At 52.6% G+C, this 14068-nt stretch overlaps 1 protein-coding gene across 8 annotated transcripts in view; it reads left to right on the forward strand.

Moving 5' to 3' along the window:
- Positions 1–14068, forward strand: part of ERI3 (ERI1 exoribonuclease family member 3) — a 129827-nt gene that overhangs the window by 100857 nt on the left and 14902 nt on the right. For 7 of the 8 annotated variants that reach the window (XM_084786639.1, XM_084786640.1, XM_084786641.1 and 4 more), the window contains one exon: positions 2139–2238. In XM_084786639.1, coding sequence (XP_084642765.1) covers positions 2139–2238 — 100 coding nt within the window. Of the gene's footprint in view, positions 1–2138; positions 2303–14068 lie in introns of all 8 variants that reach the window. The other variant, XM_084786638.1, reaches the window with a different exon arrangement.

Genomic DNA, 14068 nt, shown 5'->3' on the forward strand with positions numbered 1-14068 from the left:
ATATTTTTTTCTTTGCTTGAGTAAACACACATTATCCTTCTTTTTCCCCCTTCCTTCCCTTTTTCCTTTTTCAAGGGGGAAAAAACCCATCCAGCTCGCCTTCTCCAGGCTGATAGAGTAGATTGTTATTTCTTTATTTGTCCTATTAAATGGAATTTCTGATCGTTTAATCCGGCCTTTGTAAGTGATTTTAAAGTACTTGAAAGGCAGCCGCCACTGCTCTCTGGCCCACTGCGCTCCAGCCTCGGCTGGCCATGCTCAGCAGTCCCCCAGCTGTGCCCACCTACTGGCTGTGTCCCTTATCTGTCTGCATCCTCTGCTGCATGTGGCCCCTTGTTGCCCACATCCAGGCTCTGCCAGTGTGCTCTCTCCCAACCCCATCCTTGAGTGCCACACTCAGCCTCTGATTAGTGGCTATATCTGTGACCTGGGAGAAGGTTGAGGAGGCTTGGCTGCAGTCAAGCTAAAGCTGGTCCCCCATGGTCAAGGAGAATGGCTTTGGAGTACTGAGTTTTAAATTGCCTTTGCTCCTAGTCTCCCAGTGCCTGTGGGCTAGGTTCCTGAAGCTGGAAAGGAAAGCAACTGGCCTTCTGCCTGCCTAGCCTCTGGGCCCTGCATAGATTCTCCCCTCCCCCAACACACACACACACACACACACACACACACACACACACACACACACACACACACCCTCACATCCCTTGTTTCTGGCCCTTTGCTGGGCCTTTTCCTCTGTGTGTGTGTGTGTGTGTGTGTGTGTGCTGGGCCCAGAAGTAGATGGGCACTGCAGTGCTTATCTAAGCATGGCTGGCAGGGATTTTGGTTCCATCAGCCCCAACTCACCCAAGTTTCATCCCCATTGCCACTGTCCCACATGCTGTCACCTTCCTGCCATTAGAAGAGGGTCAGCTTGGTGTTTAGGGACTTTTGAAGTGAAAGGATAGGTGACTGTTTAATTTGACATTAGATTCACTGGCCGAAGCTCAGGACTTTCATAGTAGACTAAGGAGGAAAAAATGCACCCCACCTCCCTAGCCGCATTGTAGAGGTCTAACCCACATAGGACAAAGTCACGTTCTTCTGGGCCTCAGTTTCCTCGTCTGTGACATTAGGCCTGTGATGCCAGGGAGAGAAGCTGCTGGTCCTGTCCCCAGTTAGGGAAGGCAAGTCCTGTCCTGCCGTGTGTTCCCCACAGATGGAGATCGCTGGAGGCCAGATGGTGTGATAGAGAGTGGAGGGGCAGTGGAGCTGCTGGGGGCCTGAGCAGATCGATGCCCCCAGCACTTCCTTCCCCAGCCCCAGGAAAACAATTAAGTACAGATCAATGGGTGGCCGCTTTGAATATGCATAAGTGAGCACTTGACCTTCAACAGAACACACACACACACACACACACACACACACACACACACACACACACACACACACACCGTATTTCCCTCACTGATGCTTGAGCTGACCTGGTGACCTTACCCCTCTTCATTGAGCTCTCACAGAGCACTTACAGCCTTTCACAACCTTGCCTATGCAGGATCAAAAGCAGTGCGACCATAGGCATGCCATTGGCCAGCGCCTGTTTCATTTTTCCTGTCTGTGGAGTGAAATTTGGAGACCCTGATGTCCTGGGTCCTACCTGAGACCAGTCTTTGTGACCACTAATACCATGGGAAGGAGCACAGCACGTCTGTGGTGCTCTAGGATGGGAATCTGTGGAGGGGTGCATGGTGAAGGGGTGCTCTGACAAGGGGCACCCCGTGAGGGTGGCAGGTGCTGCAGGGGAAAGCCCAGAAGAAAGAAGAGGCCTTACTTTCTTGTTTTTGTTTTTCCAGACAAGGTTTCTCTGTGTAGCCTTGACTGTCCTGGACTCACTTTGTAGACCAGGCTGGCCTCGAACTCACAGTGATCCGCCCGCCTCTGCCTCCCAAGTGCTGGGATTAAAGGCGTGCGCCACCACCTCCCTGCTAGAAGAGGTCTTTCTTGTTGATGGGAGAGAGCCTTGGTGGAAAGGGAACGTGGTGAGGGACGAGGTGGCATTACAAGTCCCTGAGGGAGAAGTAGGGACTTGGGGGAGACTTGGTGAGTGGGGTTTGCTCAGCGGTCAGGGCCTCTGCTAACCGCTCTTCCCTCCTGTCTTCCAGGCTTACAGCTTCGCCATGGGCTGCTGGCCCAAGAACGGACTGCTAGACATGAACAAGGGGCTCAGCCTGCAGCACATAGGCCGGCCCCACAGCGGCATCGGTCAGTCCCCTGCCTGCAAACGGAGGGTGTCCATGGCCCACTCAGTACCCCAACCCTATGGCAGGTCATTGGCTGGAGGGAGGGGGTAGGGAGGGCAGAGTGAGGACATGATGGATTGGGGCAATTAGAAACATTTCAGAGGAGACTGGAACATAGGTTCTGGGTGAGTCACAGGTGGCCTTAGATTCAAAGCACTGTTCCCTGTCCCCATTGCCTGCATCCTTGGTGGGCAGTGTCTTCGGGGATGTGGGCACATGTCAGCTTACCCACCCCCCTGTGGAGCTGGAGGAGGCTGTTTAATATTGTTTCAAGTCTGTGGCCACTAAACTGGACGATCAATGGGAGTTAAGGAGATGAATTATTTAAACCTCACCAGCTTTTAATTAGTCTAGGTCCTTCTGACCGATGACTTCGTCCACAGGGTATTGACTCCCCCGCAGGAGCAGCAGCCTCCACTGAGCAGTGTGCCTGGGTTGGGAGGGGCCACTTGGGGTAACAGGTGGGGTAACACTCGGGGGTTTCTGTTTGGGAGAAACTGGACTGGCTGTAATTCTATAGAGTTGGCAGCTCTGTAAGCTTCTGATACGTCAGTGTGAATATGTGTCTGTGTGAGTATCATGTCTGTCTGTGTGTGACAGCTTGCCCATATGTCTGTGTGTCTAAGTATAAGGTGTCTGTCTTTGTGCATGCCTGTTAGAAGAGGGTGTGTGCCTAACAATACATCCAGGTTTATTTGAGGGCATGTGTCTGATTATGGAAACAGCCACCAGCCCGTGTGTGTATCTGTCAGAAGAAAGTCTTTTTTTCTGTGTCTCTTATTGAGTGTGTATGTGTGCAGATGCTTCCAGGGAACACAAATGACCAGCTGTAGGCATTGTTGTAGGGGATGGAGCCAGGGTGGTGCTGGTGGCATTACGACCTTATTAGAACTTGATTACTTTTAACGAGGTATCATCGGTAAAGCGGTAGAGGGAGACGTCAGAATGCTGCAAGGTCCCAGCCACTTGCTAAAAATTAGCTCCTTTGCCCATTGCACATCTCTCGGTGCCCAGGGGGTGCTGAGCATGGGGAGGAGGGACAGAGCCTGGAATGGGTGCGCGCCAGCCAGGTGCTCGACTGTTACGGTAGAGACGTCTGGATTGCCGCTAGGGAAGTGTCCCTGTTCTCAACGGCCAGGGTAGCTTCTCCTTCAGCCACATCGCAGTGACTTCTGGGATGCCCTCTATCATTCCTGGGCACCGGACGCCTGGGCTCTCAGGGTGTCCTGCTATAACTGCTGCTCTTTCCCATAGAAGACTTCCATGCAGCCTAGAGGAGACAACAAACCCAACCAGGTGATAAATCTTGAGGGTTGAGCAGGAACTTTACTAGGGAAAACACTTGAGTTGAGATCCTTAAAGCATAAATAAGTTTTCTAGGTAGAAAACCAAAGGAGTAGCATTTAAGCGGGGAAAGTGTGTACAAAGAAAGCCTGAAGACCTGAAAGAGCCCAGCACATTGAGAAGACAAGTTTAGACATCAGCAGGTACGCTCCTAGGCCTGGCATAGCGGTAATGCGAGGAGCAGGGCCTTGGGTGCTGCTTAAAAGGTGGCTCAGAGGGGATGTTAGGAAATGAAAGAAAGACGTGATCACAGCTCTGATTCAGAATCGGGTGCAGCAGTCTGTGCTGCACCAAGCTAGCTCTGAGTAGTTGCTCAATTACATCTTGTAGATAGATGGATGAAGAGCTGGTGAGTAAATGAATCACTGGGAGAGTGATGGAAAAGGGAGAGGCTAAGGAGACTAGGACCTTTGAAAAGGCTTGCATCCACTCACAGAAAGAGGGCTAGCAGCAATGGGGTCCGGGGGTGGCCTATGGTACACAGCCTGAGCTAAGTGTCCTGCTTCTGTATGTCTGCACTAGGATGTATTTGTGAGAAGAACAACTTTCTCTTGCTAATCTTTGTTGCCTCTTGAGGCTCAGTGACACCTCCTTTGTCGGCTCTCCTGGGTTAGGACTCCTGAGGTGCCCTCTCCTCTAAAGAAGAACTTCTCACCCTCAGACCCCAGGAAGCAGCTCATGGCTCTGAGTAACAGTGAAGCCAGAAATAGTTCTAGCTTTACCGTGCAGAACCCTGAGACCTCAGGCAGTGCTGCCAGGCTGCTCGTGGGGCAGTGGGAAGGGCCAGTGAGCAGCCTAGGGAGAGGCTTGTCTTTGGCCCCTCCCAAGGTAGGTGTTCAGGGAGCTCCCTCTCTATGCTTTTGCCAGTGGCAGAGGCTGCCAGGGCACTGGCCCTTCTTGGCACTTGGTCCCTGCAGTCTGAATGAAGAGGGCAGCCCTGCCAACTCCTGGCTAGCTATGAGGTGTGGGTAAGGGTGCTTGGAAGGGAGGGAGGATGGAGGGCATTAATTGGGCTGGGAGAGGCAGGGAGGGGAGGCGTGGGTTTTGAGCAGTGAGGTTAATGGCCCTCGCACCAAAGAGACAGCTTTAATGAGCTTCAGCTGGCGGTGCCCCGAGTTACTGTGCGTGCTAAAAGGGTCGCGCTGTAAGAGTTTGATGTGGACTGCTTCCCAGCCCTGGGGTCAGGGGTCAGCTCCTGTCACTGGCCACTCAGGCTGGTCCTCAGTGACATGGTGCTAATTAACTGTGTGAGGAGCTGCCAGGCTGGGGTAGGGAATGGTATGTATATTGTTGGGTGGGGGATGAAGCAGCATTGGTGATGCTAGACAAGAATTGTGCAGATCCCACCACTTAGCCATCCCCAGGCTCTGATTGGCTCTTCCACAGTGCTGTGGGGATATGACATTGATGATGTGGAGGTGCTCAGAGTGCAAGGAGGCAAGCTTGCCAGAGGAGTGGGGTGACAGGGAGATAGGCCGTGGGATGAAGGCCACTTAAGTTGTGTATCTTGAGGTGTTTGAGGGGAGCCATGGCAGTGTTTGGGACAGGTCTGATTTGAGCTTTGAGAGTGGTCTGCTGGTTTGTTCAGAGAAGTCTGATAAAGAGTCTACAGGGCAGAGAGGCCAAAAGAAAGGCACAAAAAGATAATTGAGAGCCAGGGCAGCACTGAAAATGGAGGCAAGGATCCAGGCTCAACTTCCTTTCATCCACTAGCTGCTTCCCTGGCAACTGCTGAGAGTCAAGAACTATGGCAGGGCTTCCAGTGAATTGGTGTAGATGGCATGGTACCTGGTACCCAAGAAGTTTCCTGTAGGATTTTGAGCTTGGCATTGGAGACTGAAGGGGGTGACAGTTGAGGAGTGGCTAAGGAGGGTCCAGGGATGTTGGAGCACTGGGCAGGAAGGCTTTTGGATGCTTATGAGCAAGACTTGTTAGCAGGGAGTGGGTGGTTTGGCCTTGGGAGCCTGGTGTACAAGTTAGGGCTTCAGTGGCAGAGCTACTAAATGCAGATCTGCTAACTCCCAAGGCTGTGTGGCTCTGTCAGCAACCTCAGTTAGCTTGTCTTCAAGGCAGGACAGCCTCCCAGCTATTGTTGTCTGCCTTTCTTTCATTTTATCAGAGGGTCAGCAGAGCGTTCCTACTGTTTTATATAAACTAATTTTCCTATCAGTCTTGTGAGGGTAGGCATCACCTTTCCGTCCTTAGAGATGGAGGAACTGAAGCTCAGCTGAACGACTTAAGGACCCACAGCCACAAGAACTAAATAACCCCCAGGTGCACAGCCCAACCTGTGCCCTGCAAGTGCTGCACCTTTGTAGTGTCGAACTTTGCGATTGCTTTGCTTGAGAGGAAGCACCGTGGCCCACTGGCCCAACTCCTCGGGCTAGCCTTTGTGCTCACTCTCCCTGTTCTCCTTAAGTTCCTGTGAACCTAATAAGCTTGTACAAAGCTTGGGCAGCAACAGCTGAAAAAAGAAAGGCAGGCCCTGCTGTCCATCAGCCCTGCTGTCCATCAGCCCTGTTGAAAAACACTTTGCCCTGAAGCCAGGGCACTGCACCTGCTGACCTCTGGCCTCCTCTAGCCCTGAAAGTTCTTCCTATGCAGTTTGCTCTCTCCCTCTTGGCCCAGGGGATCCTGCCCATCTTCCAGAATATACGGAAGATTATCCTGACATTATTTGTCGTAGGCAATAACTGGGCATCCCCTTTAGGCTGGGGATGCAGCCCAGTGGTAGAGCTTGACTTGACTTGACAGCAAGAGCAAAGCCCTGGGTTCAGTCTCTAGCACCATTAAAAAAAAAAAAAATCAAACCACACCTGAGTCCTCCACACTGAGCCCTGCAGCAGAGCCTCAGTTCCTTCCCTTCTTTCCTTTCTAAAATCTGCACAGCAAATATCAGTCAAATCTGCCACTGTGACAAGAGCCCACAGACTGCAGGTTTCAGCTGTCAAGGAGAATAACTGCAACGGCCCCTGGTACCCAGCTGGGTGGTCCTGCTCTGGGGTCTTAGCCCCTCTGCTCTGAGACTGAGGAGAGGGTCCCGCTGAGGCTAATGGAGACCAAATGGACTCTCAGGAGCTTGCTGCCTAGCAGTTTGGCAAGAGCTGGACTGGTAGGTGGTAGTGGGGTGGGGTGAAGCTGAGGACGTACCCCCTCTGTGGGAGGAAGTACTAGCCTGTGGTCTCCCCCACATGAGTGGATGTCTATCAGAGTCCAGTCACAATGCATTAGCTCTGTGGCATGGATCTCATTAGTGCCCGTGAGAGGTGTCACTGCAGGAGAATCGTAGGCTCAGGGAGACGCTTGTACCAAAAGGAAGAAAGGACAGTGACAGCCTTTTCTCTGCCGCCAAGCTCACTGGGCCTCCCGCCCTCCTCCTCCTGGGGAGGGGGGTGCTGGCTAATGAGCTCAGCTGCAGTACAGCTTTGGCTTCCCCTCCTTGAAGTTTCCCGGGTCTCTCTGAAGACCTCGCCCCGGATTAGCACACAGGGACACCAGCCCCTCCTCTTGCTCAGCAGGGAGTTCCTTCTGATCACCCTGCTCCTCCACGGTAGGACGGGAAAGAGGGAGGGGCTAAGATGGGGGAGGGGTGTTGCACCCCCTGGAAATGCTCAAATCCCCCTGCATCTCTTAGCAGTGACCATATTCTCTCTGCAGAGGACTCTTGCTTTCCAGAGCTACAGTCTTTGCCTCCCTATCCGCCATGATGTCTGGCCTAGCCATGTTCTTCTCCCTATTCTGAGCCCCTCACAAAACGGGAAAATGCAAGGCCTCTGGCTGAGGAGTCTGCAGGCAGTATGTGGACCCGACATGACACATGGCTTTCTGGCTGAGGTTTTAGAATTAGCAAAAGCTGATCTAAGGGTCATGAGGTATTGGTAGTAGGCCCCTGCTGAGTCTGCCGTCCCTCTTCTCATTTGTCCTCAGCCTGTCTCACTGCTGCCACCATTTCTGTTTGGGTTTGATCAGAGTGAAACCGAACTAGAGTGTCTTTCCCCATGCTTTCCCTGCCATCTCCTTTCTGGTGTGCCCCTAAGAAAGGGAAGATCCAGAAAGTAGGTGGCCTGAAGGGATAATTAGCCAGGTGCCAACAGGGTCTCCACTTCCTGCCTGGGTACCCCTGGGCGTGAGCAAGACCCGCTTGGGGCCCCTAGGGATGTGTGTGATTGGAACTGGTTCTCACCACTGCTTCAGACTATGGTCTTTGGTGACAGCCCCAGATAGAAAAGTGGGTGGATGGATGGATGGATGGATGGATGGATGGATAGGTAAGTTGGGATAGAGAAAGGTTCTGGTCTGTGTTCATGTGGGTGATGCAGTGAAAGTACAATCTTTGTTCCCTTCCTTCATAGCCCCAGGCTGGCTTGGCCTCCCCTTGTCTCTCTCTGTATCTCCTGTCAGACCATCGCAGACGTAAATGACAAAGAAATCAGAAAGACAGATCAATGCTGGCCAAATTAGCACTTGCAGATAGACTGTGCGGGGATGTCAGCGCCCTGACCCCTGGTGATCTTGCAGCCTTCACCGCTGATATTATGCAAATTGCATCCATCTGGCAGGACCTGTGCGTGCTTGCTGCTCCTACTCAGAAGAGTAATGGGCTGGGGGTGGGCGGGAATGTTGGAGCAAGAGTCAGTGGAGTGCCTGTATTTGTGAGAGCATGTGTGTGTGAGTGTGTGATGCCCACCAAGCACTGGGCGGTGATTGAGTGATTGACAGGGCAGATAAGGGGCTGCATTGGATTCCTTTGGGCCGGGGGATTAGGAACAGCTACAGATGGGAGATAACTGGACTTCGTTGCAGTTTATTTTCCTCCTTATCCCCTCTCCCCACCTTCACTTCCTGAAAAACACAATCTCTGTAGTTTGCGTTTTTTTCATCAATATTTGCAAGTCATTACCACTGGTTTAAGGTGAGAGACAATGTCGGGCCCAGAGCCCCTAGCCCTTCTCTAAGTCCTGAATGAATCTCAAGGGCATCTTACACAGCCTGCCTTCAGGGGGGTTGCGGCTGCCTCCTCCAGCCCTCAGTACTTAGGTGACAACCCCGGTCCTCCTGACTTGGGACCATAAAGCATTGCTGGGGCCCTGTCCCTTGCCTTAGAGCTGCGACATTCCTGCCTCCACCTTTAGGCTGCAACCTAGGTGCTTCCGGCCTTGCATTAGCTGGGCGCCCTGGTGCAGGCACACTTGTAAGGAAACTGAATCTCAGAAAGGTGGTTGCTCACCTCAGGCTGCCTACAAGAAAACAAGGGAGCTGGAATTTAAACCCAGATCTCCCCGATAGAAGTTGAGCACCACCCGTCTCCAACACTGCATATGTCACCATGGCTGGGTCCACTGAATGAACCATCATGGCCAGTGGGCAGGCTGTGCACGTAGCCTCAGGCCTAGGCTCTGACCCCCGTGCCAAGCTGATCTCTCCATTCCAGCCTAAGGGGATAAACACCATTTAGATCCTGTCCATGGGGACTGTGTTTCTGAGACAGTGGGACTAGTGCAAGGACACACAGAGGATAGAGTGTACCCAGCAGCTGAGCCAGCCCAGAAGGCCTGTCATAACACGTGGTACTAGGCCCTATAGCCAAGGACAGGGGCCGATGCGGCTTGGGCCAGCTAGGGTATAGCTGTCACAGAGGCAATCCAAAATTGGGTCCCTGCTGTACCCTCCCACCAGGCAGGGTTGGAGCTGGGAGTGCTGGGGACATGTCCGAGGACATGTGTGCAAGGGGAACTTGTCCTAATGAGGAGAACATGGCTGCTAGTTAGGCAAGGGGCGGGCTGGAGCTGCAGAGCTGATTGAAGGCAGGGGCAGGGGTCAGACAATTAGGCCCAGATCCGGCTGTTTGATGTGAGTTCTGAGGCCTCAAAGCCTCCCTTCAGCCGGCTCCCTTCACTCCCTCCTCTCCCTCCTCTTTCCTTTCTTCTTCTGCCCAAAGGCAGGAAGGATGGAAACGCTTATACTCGCTGTTACTATATTAAACCCTGTGTCAGGCCTGCAGGACCCCAGGACTTCTGCCCACAGGGGGCACTGTAACCCCCAGGAGGCTCCTTGGACCTTACGGGAAGAATGTGGCCCGAGGCCGAGCCTAGGCCCTGGGAGCCCTGGAGTAGAGAGGCCCCGCCTCTCCCCCACTTCTGAATTAGGAGAGTGAATGAGGCTGCCCAGTGGGAAGTGGGCTCTAGGCCGTTAGGACCATGTCCTGGGCCGGCTTCTGCCCATCACCACCTACAGCCACTTAGTTATTTCCGTCCTGTCCTGGGCTGAGGGTGAGAACACGGTTCACCTATGCACATACATGGTCACACACATCTCTAAACAGTCACTCCAAAACCCTCCTGTGTAAGAAAACAACAAATATAGTCCGATAGTCCGAGAAGAGCCTGCTTCACCCCAGATGTCACAGCCACACACATGCCATCACAAGCTTCGAGCGTACCTTAGTCATACGCACAGGGCCTATCTTGCGAAGAGTGCTAGAAGCCAAGTCCCACACCCAGGGTAATTGGGAACAGCAGTTGGATTTGAGGGGAAGAGGTAACCAGGCTTTTCCATTTCCTTAGTCATAGGAAATAGATGTAGCTGGTACTGACCATAGAGAGGAAGCCAGATTGTGGGGGCCAGTGGAGAAAGGGAGGGTGGGAGCAGAGATAAATGTTAGCTCATTTCTTCCGTAATTAGTTACTCCCTCATCCCCGCGTTGTAATTGTGAACAAGCTGTAATGTTTAATTAGTCTGTAAATGAAACCCCAATTTCATAATGGTCTGGCTGACAGGGCTAAGTGAGCAGGGGAGTAAGTGGAGGGGAGCCAACAGAGGGCCTAGAGTTGGGGGTGGGCACAGTGGCATCATCTCTTCAGCCCCAGTCTGTCCTGTGTGAGGAGGCTGTGTGAGTGAGGCCCACCCTGTGCACACACATGCCTTCAGTCTCTCCCTGTGCTCCCCACTCCGTGGTGAGGAGCACAGGGAAGCTCCCTCATAACCAGGTCGCCTTCCTCCAGGTCTCTAGTGCAGCAGCTCTCAGCCTGTGGGTCGCAACCGCCTGTGTGTGTGTGGGGGGTCAAATGACCTTTTAACAGGGGTTGGATATCAGATATCATGCATATCAAATACTTACATTATGATTCATAACAGCAATATTACAGTTATGAAGTAGCAATGAAAATGATTTTATGGCTAGGTCACCACAACATGAGGAACTGTATTAGGGAGTGGCAGAGTTAGAGTGTTGAGAACCACTGCTCTGTTGAGCTACACAGTCCCAGCTAGAGAAGCTGACTCAAGGTGACCCCCAGCAAGGATCGTGCTCCCCACTAGATTTGGCCTTCCTGTCCTCCTTAATCCTACTAAGGAGCCAGTGCTTAGCACCTGGAACCTCAGGATCTGGTCCCGCACACCTGCCAGAGGAGGCTAGTATTGGCTTAGGCCCCTCCCATCCCTGTCCACTGCTGAGCAGAATCCAGCATCTGTACTGTGCTGACACCTCTGGCCAGACCTGCCTTGGAAGTGTCATCCCTGCAGCCTGTGGTGAGCTGGAGCTGCCGCAGGGGGGAGCCCAGGGCCCCACCGCTGCCTCGTTGGTCTCCCCCATCTCCTCCACAGCATTCTCACAGTTGTACAAGCCCCCACCCTGCCTGCCACAGCCATAAATCTCAATTTACGAGGGCAGCTCTGGTGGGGGAGGAGGCAGCTCTGCTAATGACGGTTCCTCAGCCGGAGTTTTCATGTTGCACAGTCATAAATTTTTAAGAACAGCATGGGCAGCACGTTAGCAAGTTATCGAAGCTGCCTCCAAGCTGGCTGCCTAGCTCTGAGAGCGCAGAGACAGGCGGAGCAGAGCAAGGGAAGCCTCAGCAGCTGGGGTGAGGTAGCCACAGGCTGAATCTGGAGGTGGCAAAGGAGGGCCAGGCCACCTTTGGACAGGTCGGGGTAAGCAGAGCGGTGCGATTCGAGGAGGACAGGGTGGGATCACGAGTGTGGTACCCAGGCCATGCATGGCGTTCGGGAGCCGCTGATGGATGCCTCTGCTCCATGACTTGACACCATGATGTACGGGGAGCCTGGAGACATATGGATTTTCCAAGTGGCCACTTTGAATAGAATTACAAACCCTGAGCGTGTGCACAGTGCGGCCCATGCGTTCCGAGAGCTGTGCTTGTTTCATAAGCCAGGGGCTTTCAGCATTGTTCTCAGCGCTCGGGCCCTTGGTCATCAAGGGCGATCCCTAGGGAAATGCTAACCCGTTCTGGTTGAGGCTTGTTCTTTCCAGGTTGAGTAGTCCTGGGAAAGTCATTCTTGCCATCAGAACTGTGGCTTTCCTCCTGGGGCTTGACAGTGACACCCCACCCTCAGGCTTGCTGAGGGGAGGAAGCACTGTGAATCCCAGCCGTCAAGGAGCTGACAGGGGCACATAAGCTACTTCCCAAGGACCAGGCAAGTGCTCACCTGTGTTCCCTGATATGAACACAACTGAAGTTTAGTGATCCCGACTGCTGCCTCCAGGGTGCACAAGCAGCAGCAGGCAGGGCATCAAAGCCGTTGGAGGAGTGGGCCTCACACCACAGACAACTTTAAGAGGCCATCAGTGCAAAGTCCGGGATCAAGCTGTTGAAATCAGCCCGGGAGTTGAGAATGTGTGTTAATATCAGGGTGTTCGTAGTGAAAATGCTGTGGTTGGGATTGCTCTTGTGATCCAGCAGGATGCAGGCTGATTGTCCTCACGGAAAGGCCTCCACACTGCGCTCGGGGTACCTGCTAACCCTCCTCACCTCCACACTCCAGACCCTCCCTACCACTGCTTACTTCACCTCTGATTTTTTTTTTCCTAGTTATGCTTTATTTTCCTCAGCTCTACATCCCACCCCCTTTGCTTAATTGACTTCAGGTCATCCTTCGGGACTCTGTTTGGGTTTACTTCCTCAAGGGAAGCCTTCCATAGCACCTAGCCTTGGCCAGATTCCCCCTTCTCCGCTATATACTTTCCCACCATGCCCTGCACTGCCTCTTTACAGCATTTAATCACCATTAAATGAGAAGTCGCAGGCTCAGAAGTTGTTTGAGATCTCTCTCCCCACTAGACCATAAGTTCCCTGAGGGCAAGAACTTGTGTCTTTTCATCTTGTATCTCCAAAGCATAGCACAGTGCCTGACAAGGGTAGGCAGATAATAAATAAAATGTGCTGTTTTGAATTGAGGTAAATGGAATTGAAAGGGCCCTGGCCCACCCCTGGGTGCCAGCACAAGCAGAGGTGGCTAGGGAAGTGCCTGGAGCTGAGGTGATTCCCATTAGTCCTCATGATTAATTCACAGCCACACTGTGATGGAGTGGGCTTGTCCCCAGTCCGTGCCTCCACTGGGGCCCACCTGTTAGCGACAAACAAACAAAGGGGATAAATAATGCATTGGGAGCTGAGCCAGGCAAGGCAGCGTATTGAAATTAATAAGGATTAGCTGAGCAGCTTGAGGATAAAATATTTACCAGGTGGGACTGGGCTTAGGGAGGCTAGCGCCCCTCCCCAGAGTCCCTAGGCACAGCTGAGCTGTTCCCCAGGGCATCACCACCTAGGACTGGGGAGCCCAGCACCAACACTCCCACTCTGCTGATGAGATCCTTCCAGGTAGTCTCTTAGTGTAGTCTTGGGGAAACCAAGGTGCTAGGAGGAAACGGAGGAAGGGAAAAGCAGACCCCTCCAGCACTTTAGAAGCTGGACATAAGGACCGTGACTGATACTCAGAACCTTGGCGTGTAGAGGCTGTCTGTGGAAGGTGTCAGGCTGGAGAACATTCTTCTGTGATCTTGGGCTTGTGCTTCCCCCCCTTCTTTGAACTCTGTACATCTTTCCTGGGGGCCTCTGTATAAATAACCCCTCACATGGCATATTGTCTAGCAGGAGGTGTCAGCAGTCATGAGTTAGGTAATTGTGGGAACACACAGAAAAAGTCCTTACACAGACATGGGGCAAGGTACAGTAACCCATAGGGAAATGAGCCAGCCTGGGTCCCAGGGCACGAGAAGAGTGCTGATATGAGAGGTTGGCGTCTAGACAAAAAAAGAGCGTTTGAAAAGGGCTGTACCGGGCTGGAGAGATGTCTCAGAGGTTAAGAGCACTGAATATTCTTCCCGGGGTTCTGAGTTCAATTCCCAGCAACCACATGGTAGCTCACAACCATCGATAATGAGATCTGGTGCCCTCTTCTGGCCTGCAGGTGTACATGCAGGTAGAGCACTGTATATGTAATAAAGAAAGAAATAAATCTGAAAGAAAGAAAGAAAGAAAGAAAGAAAGAAAGAAAGAAAGGGCTGTACCACATGAGAAAGGAAGAGAGATGAGGCCAGAGGAACAAACAGGGCTAGACCCCCAAAACTTTGTAAAGGAGTTTAGATGCTTTCCTACGAATAGCAAGGGGAGCCAACAACCCCGAGGAAGTGGTAGTTGCCGTCAAGGTTT

The sequence above is a fragment of the Acomys minous genome (assembly GCF_964271855.1).
Source record: "Acomys minous genome assembly, chromosome: 6".
Taxonomy (NCBI): domain Eukaryota; kingdom Metazoa; phylum Chordata; class Mammalia; order Rodentia; family Muridae; genus Acomys; species Acomys minous.